General features: G+C 44.5%; 1 protein-coding gene across 2 annotated transcripts; it reads right to left on the bottom strand.

Annotated features, from left to right (window-relative positions):
- Window positions 1–3,479: 3,479 nt before the first annotated feature.
- IL36B (interleukin 36 beta) lies at window positions 3,480–14,597 on the bottom strand. 2 transcript variants are annotated; one of them, XM_021925219.2, is made up of 4 exons: window positions 12,371–14,597; window positions 10,261–10,400; window positions 7,386–7,515; window positions 3,480–4,050 (listed from the first exon to the last, which is right to left on the bottom strand). In XM_021925219.2, exons 1-4 carry the CDS (start codon window positions 12,507–12,509, stop codon window positions 3,947–3,949), a joined length of 513 nt encoding a protein of 170 aa, XP_021780911.1. In that variant the 5' UTR covers window positions 12,510–14,597; the 3' UTR covers window positions 3,480–3,946. The 2 variants fall into 2 exon arrangements, with proteins under 2 accessions (XP_021780911.1, XP_021780910.1); XM_021925218.2 differs by lacking the exons at window positions 3,480–4,050; window positions 7,386–7,515 and adding an exon at window positions 8,443–9,425.
- Between the last annotated feature and the right edge of the window lie 3,494 nt (window positions 14,598–18,091).

Genomic DNA, 18,091 nt, shown 5'->3' with positions numbered 1-18,091 from the left:
GAACACCGAACAAGTGTTCCAGCTTTCCACTGGTGCCGCTCTGAGAATTTCTTCTTCGGTGAGTACTCCCCTTTGTTAACCATCTCCGTCCGTTTCTGTGTCCTTGGCCTAGAGTCATACGTACACCCAAGGACGTAGCCACCCTGTGGCGCAGTGAGGTCTTCAACTCGGAGATGTCCATCTTGAAGTTCCTCAATTCTCTGTTAGTGGCTCCAGGAGCCCCCGGTCTCCAGCAGCGGCAAAGGACGCTTTGCCACTGCATGAGGTCGGTTTCCATTTCTGGTGGTTAAACAATGGGAACCTCACAATCGAAAATCCCTACGAACACCCCTTTACAGTGTCTCCTCCAAAACTTGGAAGCCTTACATTTAGCTCAAGATCTTAAACGAAAGTGACTGATTTTACTCTCCACTGTGGCGTGGCCACAATATAAATTAGACAACCAGTCTCAACGGCCGCCTGAAGACACCTTAGATCGTAACATTTTAATTAGATCTCTCTAATTTCTGCCAGAGGCTCGGAAAGTGGTCAGAAATTATCTATGTCCAAGGCTTTTAGGACTTGCGCTCTCGCCCAGACCTGTGCACCCAGTGTTAAATGGCCCAGGTCTTGTTAGCCTAAACCCCTAAACCCGGCCCTTGGCCCCCACCTCAGCAACTGAGGAGGACTCCACCTCCATTTCAGATGGGGCCGATGGCAGGCGACCTCCCTCCCGACTTTCCAACCCCCCTCCCTATGGACTTCCTACCGCCCCTCCCGAGGCTCCTCCTTCAGCCACTCCTCTCACCCCTCCCTATGGAGCTCCCACCTCCCCACCCGACAATCCTCCCTCAGCCACTCCTCTTACCTCTCCCATTTCCGCCCACACTCGCTCCAAGACAGCGGTAGCGGCCCCCATTAGTCAGCCCTCTACCAGTCAGCCTGCCCCAGCCCCCTCTACCAGTCAGCCTGTCTTAACCTACCCTACTGGTCAGTCTGTTCCAACCTCCCCTGCTAGTTTGTTGGCCCCCCCACCGAGAAGTTGCCGGAGCCGAAGGCGTGGTTGGAGTCCACATCCCCTTTTCCCTGGCTGACCTTTCCAAAATTGAAGAATGACTTGGCGACTTCTCAGCCAACCCCACCTAATATTCCAAAGAGTTTCGATACCTAGGCCAGAGCATACAACCTTACCTGGCATGACTTACATGTCATTCTTACTTCCACTCTTAACCCAGAGGAAAGAGAGTGCATTCTCGCAGCCACCAGGCAACTTGCAGATCAATGGCATTTAACCGACGCCACCGTCCTCTTAGGAGAGATGGCTGTCCCATCCATAGAACCAGATTGAGACTACCAACCACAGCAGCCTGGCCACCGTAGGAAGGACATTATGATTCAATGTCTCTTAGCCGGTATGTAGGCAGCCTCTAACAAAGTGGTCAATTTTGATAAATTAAAGGAAATTATCCAACACCCAGATGAGAACCCGGCTTCCTTCCTAAATCGCCTTACAGAGGCACTGGCCCAATTTACCCAGCTAGCCCACTTCCCCAGCTGGGGCAGCTGTCCTAGCCTCCTATTTTATTTCCCAGTCAGCCTCAGATATTCGAAAAAAGCAAAAAAAGGTTGAAGATGGGCCTCAGACTCCCATACAGGAAAATTGGCCTTTAAAGTTTTTAACTCCAGAGAAGCAGCAGCTGAGGCCGCAGAGCTAGACAAGGAGAAAAGAAGGGCTGTGCTTCAGGCGCAAGCTCTAGTGGCTGCCCTCCAACCAGCGTTGCCCACTCTGCCGGCAGGGAAGACACAGGGCAAGTCTCCCAAGGGCTCCTGCTATAAATGCGGAGACCCAGGACACTAGGCAAACCAGTGTCCCCAGGCCAAGCCGGCCACTCCGTCTCATCCATGCCTTAAGTGTGGCACAACTGGGCATTAGGCAAAACAGTGTCCAAATCCTCACCTGCCTACCACGCCGTGCCCAACCTGCCAACAGGAAGGACATTGGAAGTCTGGTTGCCCCGCCAACAGGGCAGGCATTGCGCCTCAACGTGGTGCCTCTCCTCAAAGGCCGGAAGGCTCCTTCTAGCTCCTACACCTGGATGACGACTGACAGTGCCCACACTCGGAGACCCTGGTCACCCTTGCGGAGCCTAGGGTAACTCTACAGATAGCGGGTAAGCCAATTTCTTTTCTCATCAATACGGAGGCTACCTATTCTGTTTTGTCAACCTATGGAGGTCCTAGCCAGCCATCCACTATCTCAGTAGTTAGGGTAGACGGTAAACCGTGTAACCCTCGCCAGACCCCAATGTTAAATTACTGCCTGGACTATGCATGCTTTGCCCACTCTTTCCTCATCATGCCCTCTTGTCCCACCCCCCTCTTGGGACGAGACATCTTAACCTAACTCAAAACATCTATTCCCCTTCCCTTTCTCCAGGTGACCACGTTCTACTCAAGGATCAACACCCTTCTCAAATTTTCCTGCTTCCTCACCATTCTTCATCTTAACTTAACTGACTTTTCCCTCATAAACCCCATAGACACCCTCCTTCCCGACCCATCCCCCAACCACTAGGTTTCCCAACTTTTTACTCTCATAGAAGACCTAGCTTGCAAAGTGCCCTTTGTGATTTCCTAATTCCCATACTAATCCTCTGCCTTATGTTATGTCTTGCTCCCATTTTAATAAAATTTCTCCGAGCCAAGGTCCAAGAGATCACCCGAGTCACCTTCAACCAAATGCTCCTGCATCCCTACACCCAACTGCCAACCTCAGACCCTAACTACGCCCCCTAACAGCAGGAAGCAGCCAGACAGACAACGGCGTCCCAAATTCTTATAATCAATAAGAGGTTGGACTGTTTGGGTGAAGGAGAAAGGACAAGATGGAGGAAGGTGAACAAGAAGGCATAATCCATGTTGCTTCCGGGTTCTTCCTCACCAACTTTCCCGTGCGCGGGAAAATGCAGCCCGCCCTGGGAAGATGCAGATCAACTGAGCATGCGCTAGGTGATGTCAATCTGAAGAGATAGAAACTTACCCGGCCACGCCTATGGAGACGCCCCTATCACGCCCTTATCCCACCCACTGCCCTCCCCCTTCCAGTACCAATGCATAAAAGTCTGCCACTGGCAGCAGCCGGCGTGACTTCTTCGGCCCCCACATTTGTGGACTGGAGAACATCACCCGAGAGCGCCGGGGTGACTTCCCTGGCCCCCCACACCTGAGGACCAGAGAACTTCGCCGGAGAGTGTGTGCATATTTGCAATAAAAGACTGCCACTTTCTTATATACTTTGGCCTCATGTTTAATTATTTAGCTCTCCTAAATTAAATTAAATTAAATTAAAACAATGCTATAAAAATAATATCATATAGGCTTGATTACATGGGAAAAACTAGTTTATTTTACCAGCATAAGATTCTAGAAGTTTTAAGAAGAAATGTCTTTCAATTACTTTTAATCATATGTGTTTCTTTTAAGTGATACATACTAAACAGAGCTTTTCTCTTCTCATGCTTTAGAGAATAATTGCATATTATGTAAATAATTTTGAATAATTCTGCTGTTTCTTCCACAGGACTTAACCCCTATACATCAAGAAAAGAAATAACAAACTGAGCTCTAGGAGCTTGTTGCTCTGTGGGAATTCAGGAGTAATGCTGTCTGATCTTCCCATTTTTCATGAAAACCTTGACTTTACAATTTTTTAAAAAACACTCTAAGGACTGGACAAAACACATGTACAGGCTATGTAGTCCAAATTGACTTCTAAACAGACTCCGACCTTCTCTAGCTTTACAGGTATGATTTACCAACTCTTTAAAAACAGATAGTGTCCTTGTTTTACAAACTCTCCAGAACCCAATAAAAGAGAAAAAGTTTGCAGCTTATTCCATTTGTAGCATTTCCTTGATACCAAACCCACTCAAAGATGGAAGAGATGGGAATCTTCCTCCTCATATTTCTATGTCCTTCCTGGCATTCCTATGTTGGTCCACATGGATGGGAAGCCTTTGTCCTTCTTTCTAAGGTGGCGATGTTGAAGGGAACTCTTCCACTTCTCTCTACCTGAAGGAGAGGAGAAGTATCTCCTAGGTTTAGCAAGATGTGGACATTTGCTAAACCACCAATTGGTTTAGGGGCTAAGAGGGCAGATTCTACACTGAGGCTGCATGGAGCAGCTTGGAGTTTGCCTTCCACTCAGCCTTACTCACTTGGATCTGCTGAAGAGTGATGGATTATTACAGTGGCTGGAGAAAATGAAATTAGAGTTGGTGGGCATGGTTTTGGCCCCAAAAGTCTAGACTGAGGCCCCAAAAGACTAAGTGGCACCTCTCACTTCCCTAACCCAGCTGTAGCAATAATAAAGATACTGCTACGATTTTGATTTTGGCATCAACATAGTTTCTAAATGTTTGAATGTGGATGGGGATTGGAAGGAGGGACTGTTACCTACAAACCTTCAAAATGTAATGTCAGTTCCATGAGGATGGCCATATTTTCCTCTTTTTGTTTACTACTATGTCCCCAGCACTTAGAACAGCATAGGTGCTCAAAACATATTTGTTGAATAATTCAAATTATTGATCCTGACACTTCCTTTGAGATAAACACAAGCTTTGTTGTTTGGGGTTCAAACTACACGGCGAGTTCAGAGAAGCTTTTACTAGTGGATTTGGCCTTGGTCAGTTAGATGTGGCTTTTATTATGGCCATACTGCTATTATAGGCATAGATAAAACTGATTTTAGAGAACTAGAGCTGTAATCTGCAAAATTTAACCTGCTAAACTGTACAAGCAATAGAGAACATCAGTGTATGGTTTTTGATCTTTTGATGGTTGCTGTTAGATATTGTCAACTGCACAGTCTTTGCTAGTCTCTGTCTCCTTTTTAATTGCATCCTTAGTTAAGGAGAAATTCATTAACAGAATGACATTATGGGTTTCCATGTAGTTTACTCACTTATTTCTGGTGTTACTTCCCAACCATGTGGCCTAGAGTTGAATTTGAAGTATTCTTTTTATAATCAGAAATCTACTTGTAAGTGACTCAAACTAATAAGGTAGTTAACTGATCTGTTCTTTAACTGCATATTTATCTCTCCTTCTTTCTTATTGACAACCCAAGTGTTGTTTTCTTGCCCCTAATTCACATTAGGTCATCAACAAAGTTAAAATAAACTTATTGACCTAAGTGGGAGACAAAGATTCTCATTTACAAGGTTATAGAGTTTTTTACATTTTCTCTTTTGAAGAACAAAGGAAACTGAAGTTGAGGGAAGGGCAGGGCAGATATGCATGCTGACGGAAATTGAAGAGAAAGGATGGGTGGAAGCGTGTAGGAATCTCTGAAATGGACTTGCATTCAGGTTTCTGAATGGAAGAGATTCAGGTGACAAACTGTCTTTGAGTGTCACAAGGGTAAACTCTACCACCCTGTGAAAAACCCACCATTCAATAGTCCTGGGCCTGAGGACCATGACTGTTGCTTAAGAAAGCAACAAAAGCATCAACATCTCTTTGAATATTAGAGTATCTCACAGGCTGGGGAAAAAAAAAAAAGGTCACAGGAACTAGAACTTCAGAGACTGGAACAGGGGGAATAGCACTGCGCATGCTTTTTCTCCATTTATCGATATTCTATTTCGTGTGTGTGTGTGTGTGTGTGTGTGTGTGTGTGTGTGTTGGCCTTATTTTTCCCATACTACAGATAGACAAGGAATTAGCCTACCTCCTTGCAAGGTTTAGGAAACCCATATTGTTTGGGTAGTGCCTTCTGATACAGATTGAACAGAAATCTGTTGTCCCGTGCCTTCTCCTGTGGTTCTTAGATTGAAGCAAAGAACATCGTATCCCTGGATCCAGGAGAGCAAATAAAACATCTGAGGACACCTCTTGAGTCTTTCTGTGGTTTATCCTCCTCTTCTTCCTCCTTCACCACCACAATGTTCTCACTCCTCTGGCAGAGGGCACAGGTGGTGCGATGTAAGGTGGGCTGGCTGTCTATCTCTTGCTCATGTTCAGTACCCCTGGGATAGCTGGGAAACTGATATTTATAAGCATAGTCCAGGATTACATTGTGTTTTTCATCACCATCTTCCTATAGATTCTTTCTATACATTTAACTATTTACAGAACTCACATTCTTTGCAGCCCTTCTCAGAAAATTTATGTACTGTGTATCCAAGTACATTGTTGCAAGTCTTTCATGGCCATCCTCGAGGCCATCTTGTGCTTAGTCCTGACCTTGTCAGAGAAAACATTTGCAATGGTGAATTTCCCTGGGCTCCTTCTCTTGTGCGCCTATGCTGTTGTGCTTATGCATAAATACATATGAGGAAAGGCTTGGACAAAGTGCAAACCCTCAGACTGTGCACTGAGCCCTCCAAGAGGGAGGCACAAGATACTGGCTAGAAGCTCCTGGGGATACTCTTGGTTATGTTTCATTTCTGCAGCCATCTCCTCCCGAGTGGATGCCCTTGTATCATCGCATTCCCCTGGGGCCATATTGGCCTATGGGGAAGAGGAGGAAGAATTGAGACAGGGAAGCTTCTAAGCAGCCTTTCTATGTTTTTCCTCTCCATTTTCTTTGAGAAGCTTTCCAGTTCCTTGGACCCTTCTTGAAGTTGAGGGCTGCCTCGGCCGTGATAATGCAGATTCTCCCTGATGTACTTTGGTATTAATGGGAAGATGCTAATACATTAAATGAAAATTAATTTGCTTCAACAATATATTCTGAGAAACTGCTAAGAGGGAGGGAAGATTTGGTATGTAAAGGGAGTTCATAAATGAAAGAGACAAATTTCTGCTTCTATGTACCTAGAATTTGGTTGAGGAGAAGAGAGCAAATGGGCCAAGACAAGGAGAAGAAGCTATAGCACAAAGCCTAAGAAAATAAATGTCCCATGAGAAGGCAAAAATGCTACAGACCTCGCAGAAGATAAGATGTTGCCTTTGGTTGGGGAGATGAGGAGAGTCCCCTAAACAGCTGGAAGGGATTTAGGATGTTAGTAAGACATAGGTAGCAATGGAACTGTTTGAGATGTGTGCAAAGGCATGAGCAGGGACGTAGAGGGAAGAAATTCAACGTGTTGGAGGAGTAGAGAAGAGAAGTTGGTTTTAATAGAATCTGTCTTAGCCTGGGTTTATACCAGAAAGCAGAGCCTGAGACAAGCATTTGCATGCAAGAGGATGACAAGTGACCGGTCCTAGGAAACATGAGAAGGGGCTGGGGAAATTAAAGCAGGGAAATGAGGGAAGTCAATTCAGGATGTGTTCTTGAACTTAGCCCTGCCATGGGTGATTACGTCTCAATGCTGCTGGGAACCTCTGAGGAACCATGAAGAATGAATGCCTCTCAGAACTGTCCACCTGTGGAACGGATAAGAGAAGTTGCTCCTCACACACTCCCATTCCCCATTGGTCAAGGGTTCCCATGCAGCAGCTCCCTCTCACATCCAGGTTTATGCATGTGTGAATTCCAACTAGGTTCCAGCAAGTTTCCTTCCCTACGTTATCTTGGGAGGCCTGAAGCTGGAAGAGAGAAATGTTCAATGTTGCTGAGATAATACACTGCCAGGTTACACTGTTTCAAAGTCAGTTGCACGGTAATGACTGGAGTAAAATGTCTGCTAACAGCATGTAAGGTGAGGTTCAAGGAGTGTCACAAACAGAATGAGGGAGCACTGAAGAAATGAGAGATAATGCCAGAAGCATAGGTTTGGGGACAAATTATGCCTGGCTGAGAAATTTGAATTTATCAGTGGGTGCCCATTGCAAGACCCAATATGCCTGCTTGTCGTGTGCAAAGAAGGACAAGGTCGCATGAGAGAAGAGAGCCTGTTATGCTCATGTTCATGCTCAGGATATTATGGTATATTTATTGCAGTCTACATGTACTTTGTTAGTGAATTTGCAGATTATATTACAAACTTCAATTAAAATAACCCTCACAAAATGGACAACTGGCTTAAAAGTATCCCTATAAAAGAGCTGTAGATTGAATGTATACGAACAAAATTCCAGAAAACATGAATAATAACAAGAAAGTGTCATAGCTGATGCTTCTTCCAGCTACTTTATAAAGTAAAAACAAACAAACAAAAAAAATCCAGTTCTAGAAGTTGTCTGAAAGAAATTAAAACCAATATAAATGATTTTTAAAAATATGGATTGGTTTACATTCTCCATGGTTAGCAACTTATCTTAACCAAAGTACAGTTGACCCTTGAACAACGTGGGGGTAGCAGTACAGTCAAAAATTCATGTGTAATTGTTGACTTCCTAAAAACTTAACTAATAACCTACTGTTGACCAGAAGCCTTGCCAATAATATAAACAGTCAATTAACATGTTTTGTATGTTTTATGTATTATATAACTTATTCTTACAACAAAGTAGGCTAGAGGAAAGAAAATGTTAATAAGAAACTCGTAAGGAAGAGAAAACATATTATTGTTATTCATTAAGTGGAAGTGAATCATCATAACAGCCTTTATCCTCATCATCTTCACATCGACTGAGGAGAAGAAACAGGAGGGGTTGTTTTTGCTGTCTCAGGGATGGAGAGGCAGAAGAGGTGGAGGAGTTAGAGTGGGAGGCGGGAGAAGCAGGGACATTTGGTGTAACTTTTATTGAAAAAATCAGTGTTTCAGTGGACCTGTGCAGTTCAAAATCGTGTTGTTCAAGGGTTAAGTGTATACTGTTAAATTATTAACTAATGACATTAAGAATTCATTACGATTATGAAGACATGCAAACTTTTAATTTCACATTCATCCCATTCTTTCACTTTATTTTTGGGGTACATATTAGAATGTTCATAATAAACACGTAAAAAATTAATGCATCCCATTCTTTTATTGAAAAAGTTGTATGAACAAAAATGTCACGAATCTACATCTCTACATCATGGGTTGGCCAAAGGAATAGGAAAGGAGGGTTGCATGAAGCAGCATTTGGGTGGTTGATTAAACTGGGCATGGCAGCTGAGTGGATGGTGGGGTAAGATCAAGAAAGAATGGAAAATGATTCTTAGGTTTCAATCTGGGATAGTGAAATTCAAGTGAGGGTGTTGGTACAGAAATGGATGTTTGGAGGAGGAGGTGGCTTTTGGATGGTAAGAATGAGGTAAGCTATGGATGGACTGAAGGGCTGGTGAACTCAGTCACATGATGGTCTGTTAAGATGACTCTGACAGCTTGATTCTCTATCCACAGCCTAGGCTGGATTTATTCCACAGAATCTAAGTAGAAGTTAGTGTTGTTAGTTATGCCCCTCTCCCGGGTGAGAAAGATGGGCTGTCCTGATGTGGAGGAGGTGGCTATGAACCAGCCAGGGTAAGAGACTGACTGAAAGACAGAACTGGAGCCTTCTTTATTGTGGAAAAAGAGAAAGGGCTTCTGTGCTTTCTTCTCCATGTATAGGTCCATGATGTTTTTCTCCTGGGGATGGAAAACAGGCTTGTTAGAGAGGAGGGTGGGAGGAGGAAGCTAAAGTAACTCAGCCCTGAGTGTACCACAGGAGAGGGACTGCTGCCCTAAAGGAAGGGACAGAAGCTAGGGACAAAGGCAGATGAAGCAGGGCATTAGACTGTTAAAACAGGGAACTGGCTGGGTTCCCACAGCCTGGCTCCACTCCAGGATCCTCTGACACAAGGTACTCTGACTCTTTGAAGCATCATTGTCTTCCCTGGAACAGAGGGAGGCTTAAATCTCTCTCTTGGTGCTTTTGGTATGCATTTGTCTGCCGGTTCTTGCCAGTCTTGCTGCATCCTCAACCTCCAAGTGGGATTACAACTTCCATCAATAGCAGAAGGATTAGCTTCATAACTACAATATTGCCTTGGTAAGATTTATGTGTTTATGATACACAGACCATAAACATGTAAGCTTCAAAATTCACATTCACAATCTCTTTTTGTCTCCTCCGCTGTGCAGTGGCCTTTGCTTTAGTGAGAGCATCCCATCATCTTAGAGGATTTCCAGAAGGCAGTTCATCAGGACTGAGAATGGAGAAACTACTGTTCTTTGGCTTTTCTGAAACATTCCTGTGAGTGTGCTTGCTATCTTTCAGAGGATCTATGCTCTGACATTAAAAGAAGTGTTATATCCATTCCAAAGGCAGCATTTGTAGATTCGGGGATCAGCCAGGTCAGAATTATTTCCTTACATTGAATAACCCAGGATTGCAAGAATATTAGTTTTATTCAGTAGCATATTAAATGAAATAAAAAGTCCATTTGACAGTACTTCTCTCATTAGCTGCACAATCACTCACCTTAAGCTGCAAAGTAGGTTTGCCCTGAATTTCTGCACAGAAGAGACAGAGATCTTTTCCCTTGATTCCCAGGTAAACCAGATTACCCTTTTTCTTATCACTGAATTCTGTGTCTCTGCAGGTTATTAAATGAAGAGTGACTGGAAACACAAAGGAAAATGGAGAAGATATTTCAATCTTTCTGGTCTGACACTCAGTTACTCCTCCCAGGCAGGGAATAGTGACAGGCTCCTCCCATCAGCCATGTGGCAGAGACCCTCCATCACCCCCTCAAACCTATTTTGTTTTTCCTCCTTAATAACAGAACCCCAGTTGTCACCAGGACACATCGCTTCCCAAAAAGAAAAGTAAAATTTCCTACCACCCTTGCAGCAAAATGTGGGCATACGCTTAAGATGTGGCCTGTGAGATAAAAGTGGGGAGCTTCTATCTCATGGGCCACAACATGAGATGGGATGGAGGCTACCCAAATAAAGTGAGAGGGGGATAGTGAGAATGTGATGGCAGTGGTCCCGGCAAGAGATGACGTTATCTTAGAAATCAGGCATGTTTTGCACATGGACCTACCAATCTTTGCTAACAGATTGAATGGAGAGTGAGGGAAAGGAGGAATCAAGGATGTCTCCTGTATTTCTGGCTTGAGGAAATGGAGTGAACAGAAATGCCACTAACAGAGACCATTAGCGATTTTGAGAAGACAGATCCATTGTTCTACTTGGGATACATGAAGTTAGAGGTATCTGAGAGGACCTCAAGAGGACGTGAGTAAACCATTGAGAGAGGAGTTCTGTGTTGCAAATGTCAATGGCAGAGTGAATGAGCATAGCGGTGATTCATCAATCCAAAGGATCAGCTCGTTGCCCATTCACAGGGCTTGTAAGTGATGACTGGCTGAGCCCTGGGGAACATCATCATTTGGAGATTTCAGAGACAAAGGAGAGTCATAAAGGAAAATGCAAAAGAGGAGCCAGCAAACCTCAGGAGAAGTAATGTTCTTATAGAAGGAGAAGATGGGCCAGGCGCGGTGGCTCACGCCTGTAATCCCAGCACTTTGGGAGACCGAGGTGGGCGGATCATGAGGTCAGGAGTTTGAGACCAGCCTGACCAATATGGTGAAACCCCATCTTTATTAAGAATACAAAAATTGGCCAGGCACAGTGGTGGGCACCTGTAATCCCAGCTACTCCGGAGGCTGAGGCAGGAGAATTGCTTGAAACCTGGGAGGTGGAGGTTGCAGTGAGCTGAGATCACGCCATTGCACTCCAGCCTGGGTGACAGAGCGAGACTCCATTTAAAAAATAAAAAGGGAGAAGATGTAGAGTATTCAAGAAGGAAATGGTCCATTACACTAGTGAGCTGAGGGCCAAATAGCATAGGGACCAGGAAGTATCCTTTGGGTTTGAGTATTGGAAGGTCATAGGTGAAATAGGAGGTTGGGGGGAGTAGTCAGAGTAATCCAGATGTCAGAATGCAAACTATGCAGCCAGCTCTTGTGAAGTTTTGCTATGATTGGCATAAGAAAAAGTGTTGGTAGGAGGAAAATGTGGGAATCAAGAGAAGGTTACAGCATGTCTGACAATGATAGAAAAGGTCCAGTAAACAAAGGTGGAATTTGCAGGGAAGTAAGGAATTAAACGTTGAAGTTCTGGATACACGGAAAGAAACTGAGATGGACTGACTTTTGATGGGAGGAAGGAATATTTCCCTATTATTAGAAAAGAGGATGCCAACTTAGAAAGCTGTGTAGGTTTGGTGGTGGAAAGATGATGGAGTTTGAATCTGAGGACATAGGTAGCAATGGTTGGAACCTGAAGGAGAGAAACTCCAAGGAGAAGGCTAGCTGTTGTTTGAATGGATAAGCCCTTCTAATCTGAAGATATTTTCTTTTGGTAAGAGGAGCTGTCAACCCTTAACACCCTCATTTCTAGATATGGGATTTCCTTTGTGGAAGGGAATCATAGTACCCTTTCTCACTTGACCTTCCCTGTGGCCATTGAGCTGGTACCTAGACGTGGGCGAGGTCCAGGGCCAGGCTTGTGCAAGTTCAGCCTCATTCCTGGTGAAGCTGGCATCACCTCAAGAAGCAACAGTGGCTTTGATTGTCACTCACCAGGCTTAACACTGTTGCTAAGAGGAGCTGCTATTAAAGAATTTCCACTCAGGACCCACACCATCTGTCGAGAATCACGAATAGCATAGGATTTCGGTGCTGCCTGCCCTGCCAGATGACAAAAATGCACAAAATACATGTGAGGTTATCAACTTCAAGACTCCAGTTGCATCCTGGTATTAATGGCTTTTGAGTTTCTGGAGAGTCTCATTGCTCTGAGAAGTAGTGGCTATAACGATAAATGGAGGGGAAATAGGGCAGGGGCTAGTTTGTGAATCAAAGCATCTGAAAGGATCTACGTGCAATCCCAGTCCCAAGATTCACCTTTTCCTAGGGCTATTAGTGACTTGTCTTTTTCTGAATGATAAAATGTCTAGGTGGTAACAAAACCTCATAATATTTAAATTAGTTATCAGTATGTTGTTTTTAAAAATCCTCTTATCAAAATAAACAAGCAATTCTAAATACAGATAATAATAAAAGAGCTAGATGCCCTGAGATTTTCAAAGGCTGTTTTATGAACTGAGTGTTTTAGCAAGAGCAAATACATTGATAGCTTAGCAAATGATAGGGGTCTTTCCATCCTATTGTCTTTGGTGAGGTCAGGTGGAGATATTTCCAAGCTAATTTGCAACTCACCACTTACATTGTGGGTTCATGATGTCTTCAGAGCCTGTTGTGAAGAGAACCAGATAGATCAGATGGTGGTGAGGAGGTTGTTAACAGTTGGCCATGTGAGAGAAGGAGAGAAGAAAAATGTTATGCTTTTTTCTCCTCTCCTCCTAAAATTTTACTGTAAAAATTCTTTAGAGAGAGCTGCCCTGAGAGCCTCTGCCAGATGCATATTTGAGAATAAGGATGGGTACAGCATATTTCAAGGCCACAAAACCCTGAATGGAAGCTCCCCTCTGTGCTGTGGCTGGCATAGTCCTGCTTCTCCAGGCTGTGAAGGTCTTGGCTGCTTTCCATTCATTGCATCTGGGATTGTTAGGACGTTCCAACACATCACCACAGGCACCTTCTAGTGCCCTGAGTCTCTGGGTTGAGAGGAAGGAGGGAGGGAGTGTGTGTGTGTGTGTGTGTGTGTATGTGTGTGTATTTCCACTTTAGCCCTCCACACAGCAGGTTAATCACCACTTTTCCTCACTTGAAGCTGAACACTCCTAAGTAATTGGTAGCTAACCTGCCTCACTGAGCCCATCTTCCTCCATTCCTCATCCAAAGAGACATCTGTAAGGGTCCTGCACATGGCCACTGGTGGGCTCCACAAAGGGCTTTGACTATTAGAGGTCATCTGCCTCTGGTTTTCTAGTTAGGGCACCAGAACAGTCCCCAAGAATATCACAGACTCTCCACAATGAGAATCAGTTGTTCACAACCTTCCTTCCCTCAGGATCTTTGATGTCTGATTCAAGAGTTGTCCACACAGTGGGTGAGCAGATCACCAATCTGCACGCTTGCAAGCAGCCTTGGTTCCTTCAGTACTCTGTACCTTTGACAAGACTCCCAGAGGCACCTTAAGGCTAAACACAGAGACGTGAAAGAAGTTCCCCATACCTGGGTTCTGAGCAGTAGAAGTTACCTTTAGCAAGAGATGCCCTTGTCCCTGGTTTCAAAGTCAAGGCTCTAGCTGCATGTAAGTGTTTGAAAAGCTGGTCCAGGACTTCCAGGCCCCTTAATGACCAAGGAAAGAACATTCTCTCCTGCTTCTGGATGTGTTCAATTTGGCAAGAAAGCTGATATGGCCCAAAGGTCTTGTGAAGCTCTGGATGAGTGACAGTGGAGCAACACAAGCATGACTGGCCTGTGTTTCCTGATTAACAAGAGCAGAGCCAACATCAGAAAACAGCATGAGGAAATTGGGATTAGGCCAGTTGCTGAGTTGAGGAGAACGCCTTTACTGGTCTTCCTTGGAGGCAGAGGTGTATCTCCCTTGGAGGCAGAGGTGTGGCTCTCTTGACCCACTAAACTGCATGAAGCCATTGCTGTGTTTACATCTGATGTTAGGCCAATCACCGTACTCCTTGCAGGAGTTATACACACCCACTATGTCACATTTATATTGTACAAATATTGAGAGCTTATTCTATTTCTGCTAAAGTTGTAATAGCTTTACCTGAGCAACCTTTTAATCTTCACACACAACTCTTCCATTTTTTTTGGAGATGGAGTCTCGCTCTGGCTCTGTCACCAGCCTGGAGTGCAGTGGCGCAATCTCGGCTCACTGCAACTTCTGCCTCTCAGGTTCAAGTGATTCTCCTGCCTCAGCGTCCTAAGTAGCTGGGACTACAGGCACCCACCGCCATGCTGGGCTAATTTTTTGTATTTTATATTTTAGTAGAGAAGAGATTTCACCGTGTTGCCCAGGCTGGTCTCGAGCTCCTGAGCTCAGGCAATGCCCCTGCTTCAGCCTCCCAAAGTGCTAGGATTACAGGCGGGAGTCAATGTGCCCACACACAACTATTTAGGGACTATTAATTTTATTTCTCATGTAAGAAAACAGAGGCTTTGAGAGATGACAGAATGTGCCCAAAGTCATACAGTTACTAAGAAATCTAGCCAAGTTAGAAGCCAAGTCTCTCTATTCTTAACCATTATGTGACATGCCACCCCTGGGTCATAGTCTCCTGCATGCTGCACTAGCCGGAACACAGTCTTGCATTCAGTTGTGGATACTGAAAAATCTATAATGTGTCCAGGAGAGGAGAGGAGAGGAGAGGACTTGGAGGTCTCATAGTTTCCTAACTCTGAATTAGGAATCAGACTCGGCTTCAGTGTTGGCTAGGAAAGAAAATCATTACTCTTGAAACCAAATATTGTTGGTCAGTCCTAATCCCAATCACTCTTTGTGGTTCTGCTCTCTGAAATCCAACATTGACTCTCTCTTCTGGAGCATTGTAATAGTCTCCTTGCTTCTGTTCTTACCTCCCTAGAGTCAGAGGAAATTTAAGAGGGCTTATTCAGACCACACACCATGGCACCTTTTCTCTTTTCACTCTTGCGCAGAATCCTCTAATAGCTTTGCTTTACTCCCCAAATAATAACCAAAGCACTCACCAAGCCCACATGATCTGGGTCCTCCTTATCTTTCTGCTGCCTTCTATCCCTGCCCATCTGACTTCCCTGCTCCGGATGCACTGGGTTCTGCTGATTTTCTTGCCCTGCAAGCTTACCCTTGCCTGCAGGGAGCCTTTCCTGTTCCTCTGAAGGAATAGGCTTCCCCAGGTCAACAAGTGGTCCACTCTCTCGCTTCTTCCATGCATATGCAAAAAAGACAACTTCTCAAAAGATATTCCCCAGTCAGCCTATCTCCAAGAGTCCCTCACCCATGTCCTAGCCCCTTATTTTGCTCAATTATTTTCTTCATAGAATGTATGTTTCCATGGTTTTGGAAAATGTATGTATGCATGCATGTATTCATTTATTTATTTATTGTCTCCACTACCTAAATGCCAGTTCTGTGGGGCCAGGGAACCTGTTTTGTCATGAGACCAGAGAACTATGTGCTCAATGGCTAGAATGGTGCTGACCTCTTACAGGAACTAACAAATATCTTTTGATAAACAAATAAGTGTATGTAATATCTCATGAATAAGAGGAAGACAGGGAAGAGAGAAAGGGAGTGGGATGCTTTGTAGGAAAGGCATCCCTTGTGGTGAGAGGCGAGTTCTTGATCTCTTCATGGAGAAGGGCTAGGGGATGCTCTCTTATCCCATAACCAGGATGGAGCCTCCCAAGTGAATCACTCAAACAGGCAGTGGGACTGGGAGCTTTGCCACACCTAGAGACCCACAGGCTCACCTTGGCTCCTTGGCCAGGGCAGCGTGTGGTGAGGGAGTTCAGGGAGACCCTGATGTGATTTTACTGAGGTGTGGTGTACTCTAGAGATATGTGAAGACAAGGCTCTAACCTTCCCAGCACCAGCAGAACCTAAAGAAACTATGTGGTCACATTCCTTGGAAGAACTTGGCAGAAACTCCCACCCCAACTCAGAACTTTTAGACACTTAAAGTGTAGAAGACTGAAGACTCTCATGACTCCATGCAAAGTAGCCAGTGGTTGGCAGAAGGGTTGGAACCATGAGATTTTCCCCAAGGGATCAATGTGTCAAGTGATGGGATGTCCAACCACGAAAAGAATTTGAACCTGGGAGCTATTCGGGTCCTGAGAGAGCTTCATGATGGAGACAGGCAGGGTGACACTGATGGTCAGTCACACTGTCCAAGAAACTACAACACACTGTTTACTGCAACCAAAGGAAATCAGACTGTACCAGAAAGTGTGGGAACCCCTCCCTCTGCAAACCCAAAGCCAGTGCTGCCAGAACTCTGCCTTTCCTATCCTTTCCTATGCTTTTCCTTGGCCCCCAACATTTCAGCACTGGTAGGGGAACACGACCCATTCGCCTATGCCCACCATCTTGAGAAGCTCTTCTGAAAAAAAAAAAATAATAACAAGAAAGTTGTGAAGTTTGACTGGGATGTTGCTAGAGGACCTGATATCCAGTGAGATAAAAAGCAAGTGAATATAGCAACATCGAAAGTAGAAATTAAAGAAGAAGAAAAGGAAAAAAGAGAGAAATATTTTGATGTTTATACCTAGATGACTTGATGGTAAATAAACGGGTTAGATAAGCAAATGAGTCAGAAAGAGAAATAGACTAAGAAGAGGGCAATCCCAAGAGTCATGGAATGGTGGCTTCACCCAGGGAGGGGGTGTGAAGATTCCCAGGATGAAGCTGTGTCTCTGGCATAGACAATGCCTTTCCTGACTGGATCAGAGGATTGGGATAAAACAAGGGAAGTGGTTGCATCAGGAGAGTGGGATTTGGTAGGGAAGAAATGGGCAGGGCTCTGTTGTTTGTAATTTTGCACTTTTCAATTCTTTTTTTGTTTTTCTTTTGTTCTGTCGCCCAGGCTGGAATGCAGTGGTGCCATCTTGGCTCACAGAAACCGCCCCACCCAGGTTCAAACGATTCTCCTGCCTCAGCCTCCCAAGTAACTGTGATTACAGGCATGCGCCACCACACCTGGGTAATATATATATATTTATTATACTTTAAGTTCTAGGGTACATGTGCACAATGTGCAGGTTTGTTACATATGTATACTTGCGCCATGTTGGTGTGCTGCACCCATCAACTCATCATTTACGTCAGGTATAACTCCCAGTGCCATCCCTCCCCTCTGCCCCGGTGTGTGATGTTCCCCTTCCAGAGTCCAAGTGATCTCATTGTTCAATTCCCACCCATGAGTGAGAACATGCGGTGTTTGGTTTTCAGTTCTTGCGATAGTTTGCTGAGAGTGATGGTTTCCAGCTGCATCCATGTCCCTACAAAGGACACGAACTCATCCCTTTTTATGGCTGCATAATATTTTTTATTTTTTTGTAGATACGAGTTTCGCCATTTTGGCCAGACTGGTCTTGAACTCCTGACCTCAAGTGATCTGCCTGCGTCCGCCTCCCACGGTGCTGGAATTCAGGTGTGAGCCACCACACCATGCCTGATTCTATATTATTTTTAAAGCAATATGCATGTGTTGTTACAAAAAAGATTAAAACTAATTAGTCACGTTCCATGCCCTCATTTTATTTATCTGAAAACATCTTGCTTTTTTTTCATGAAGCGGGTGCTGAGTCTCCTTTAAGAAGATAAATATAGGAAATTTAGGAGGGCTTATTCAGACACACACCACGGCATCTTTTCTCTTTTCGCTCAGA

This window comes from Papio anubis, chromosome 14 (genome assembly GCF_008728515.1).
Source record: "Papio anubis isolate 15944 chromosome 14, Panubis1.0, whole genome shotgun sequence".
Lineage (NCBI taxonomy): Eukaryota > Metazoa > Chordata > Mammalia > Primates > Cercopithecidae > Papio > Papio anubis.
Note: the sequence above shows the minus strand (reverse complement) of the source record. Positions and strands in the feature narration are given on the sequence as shown.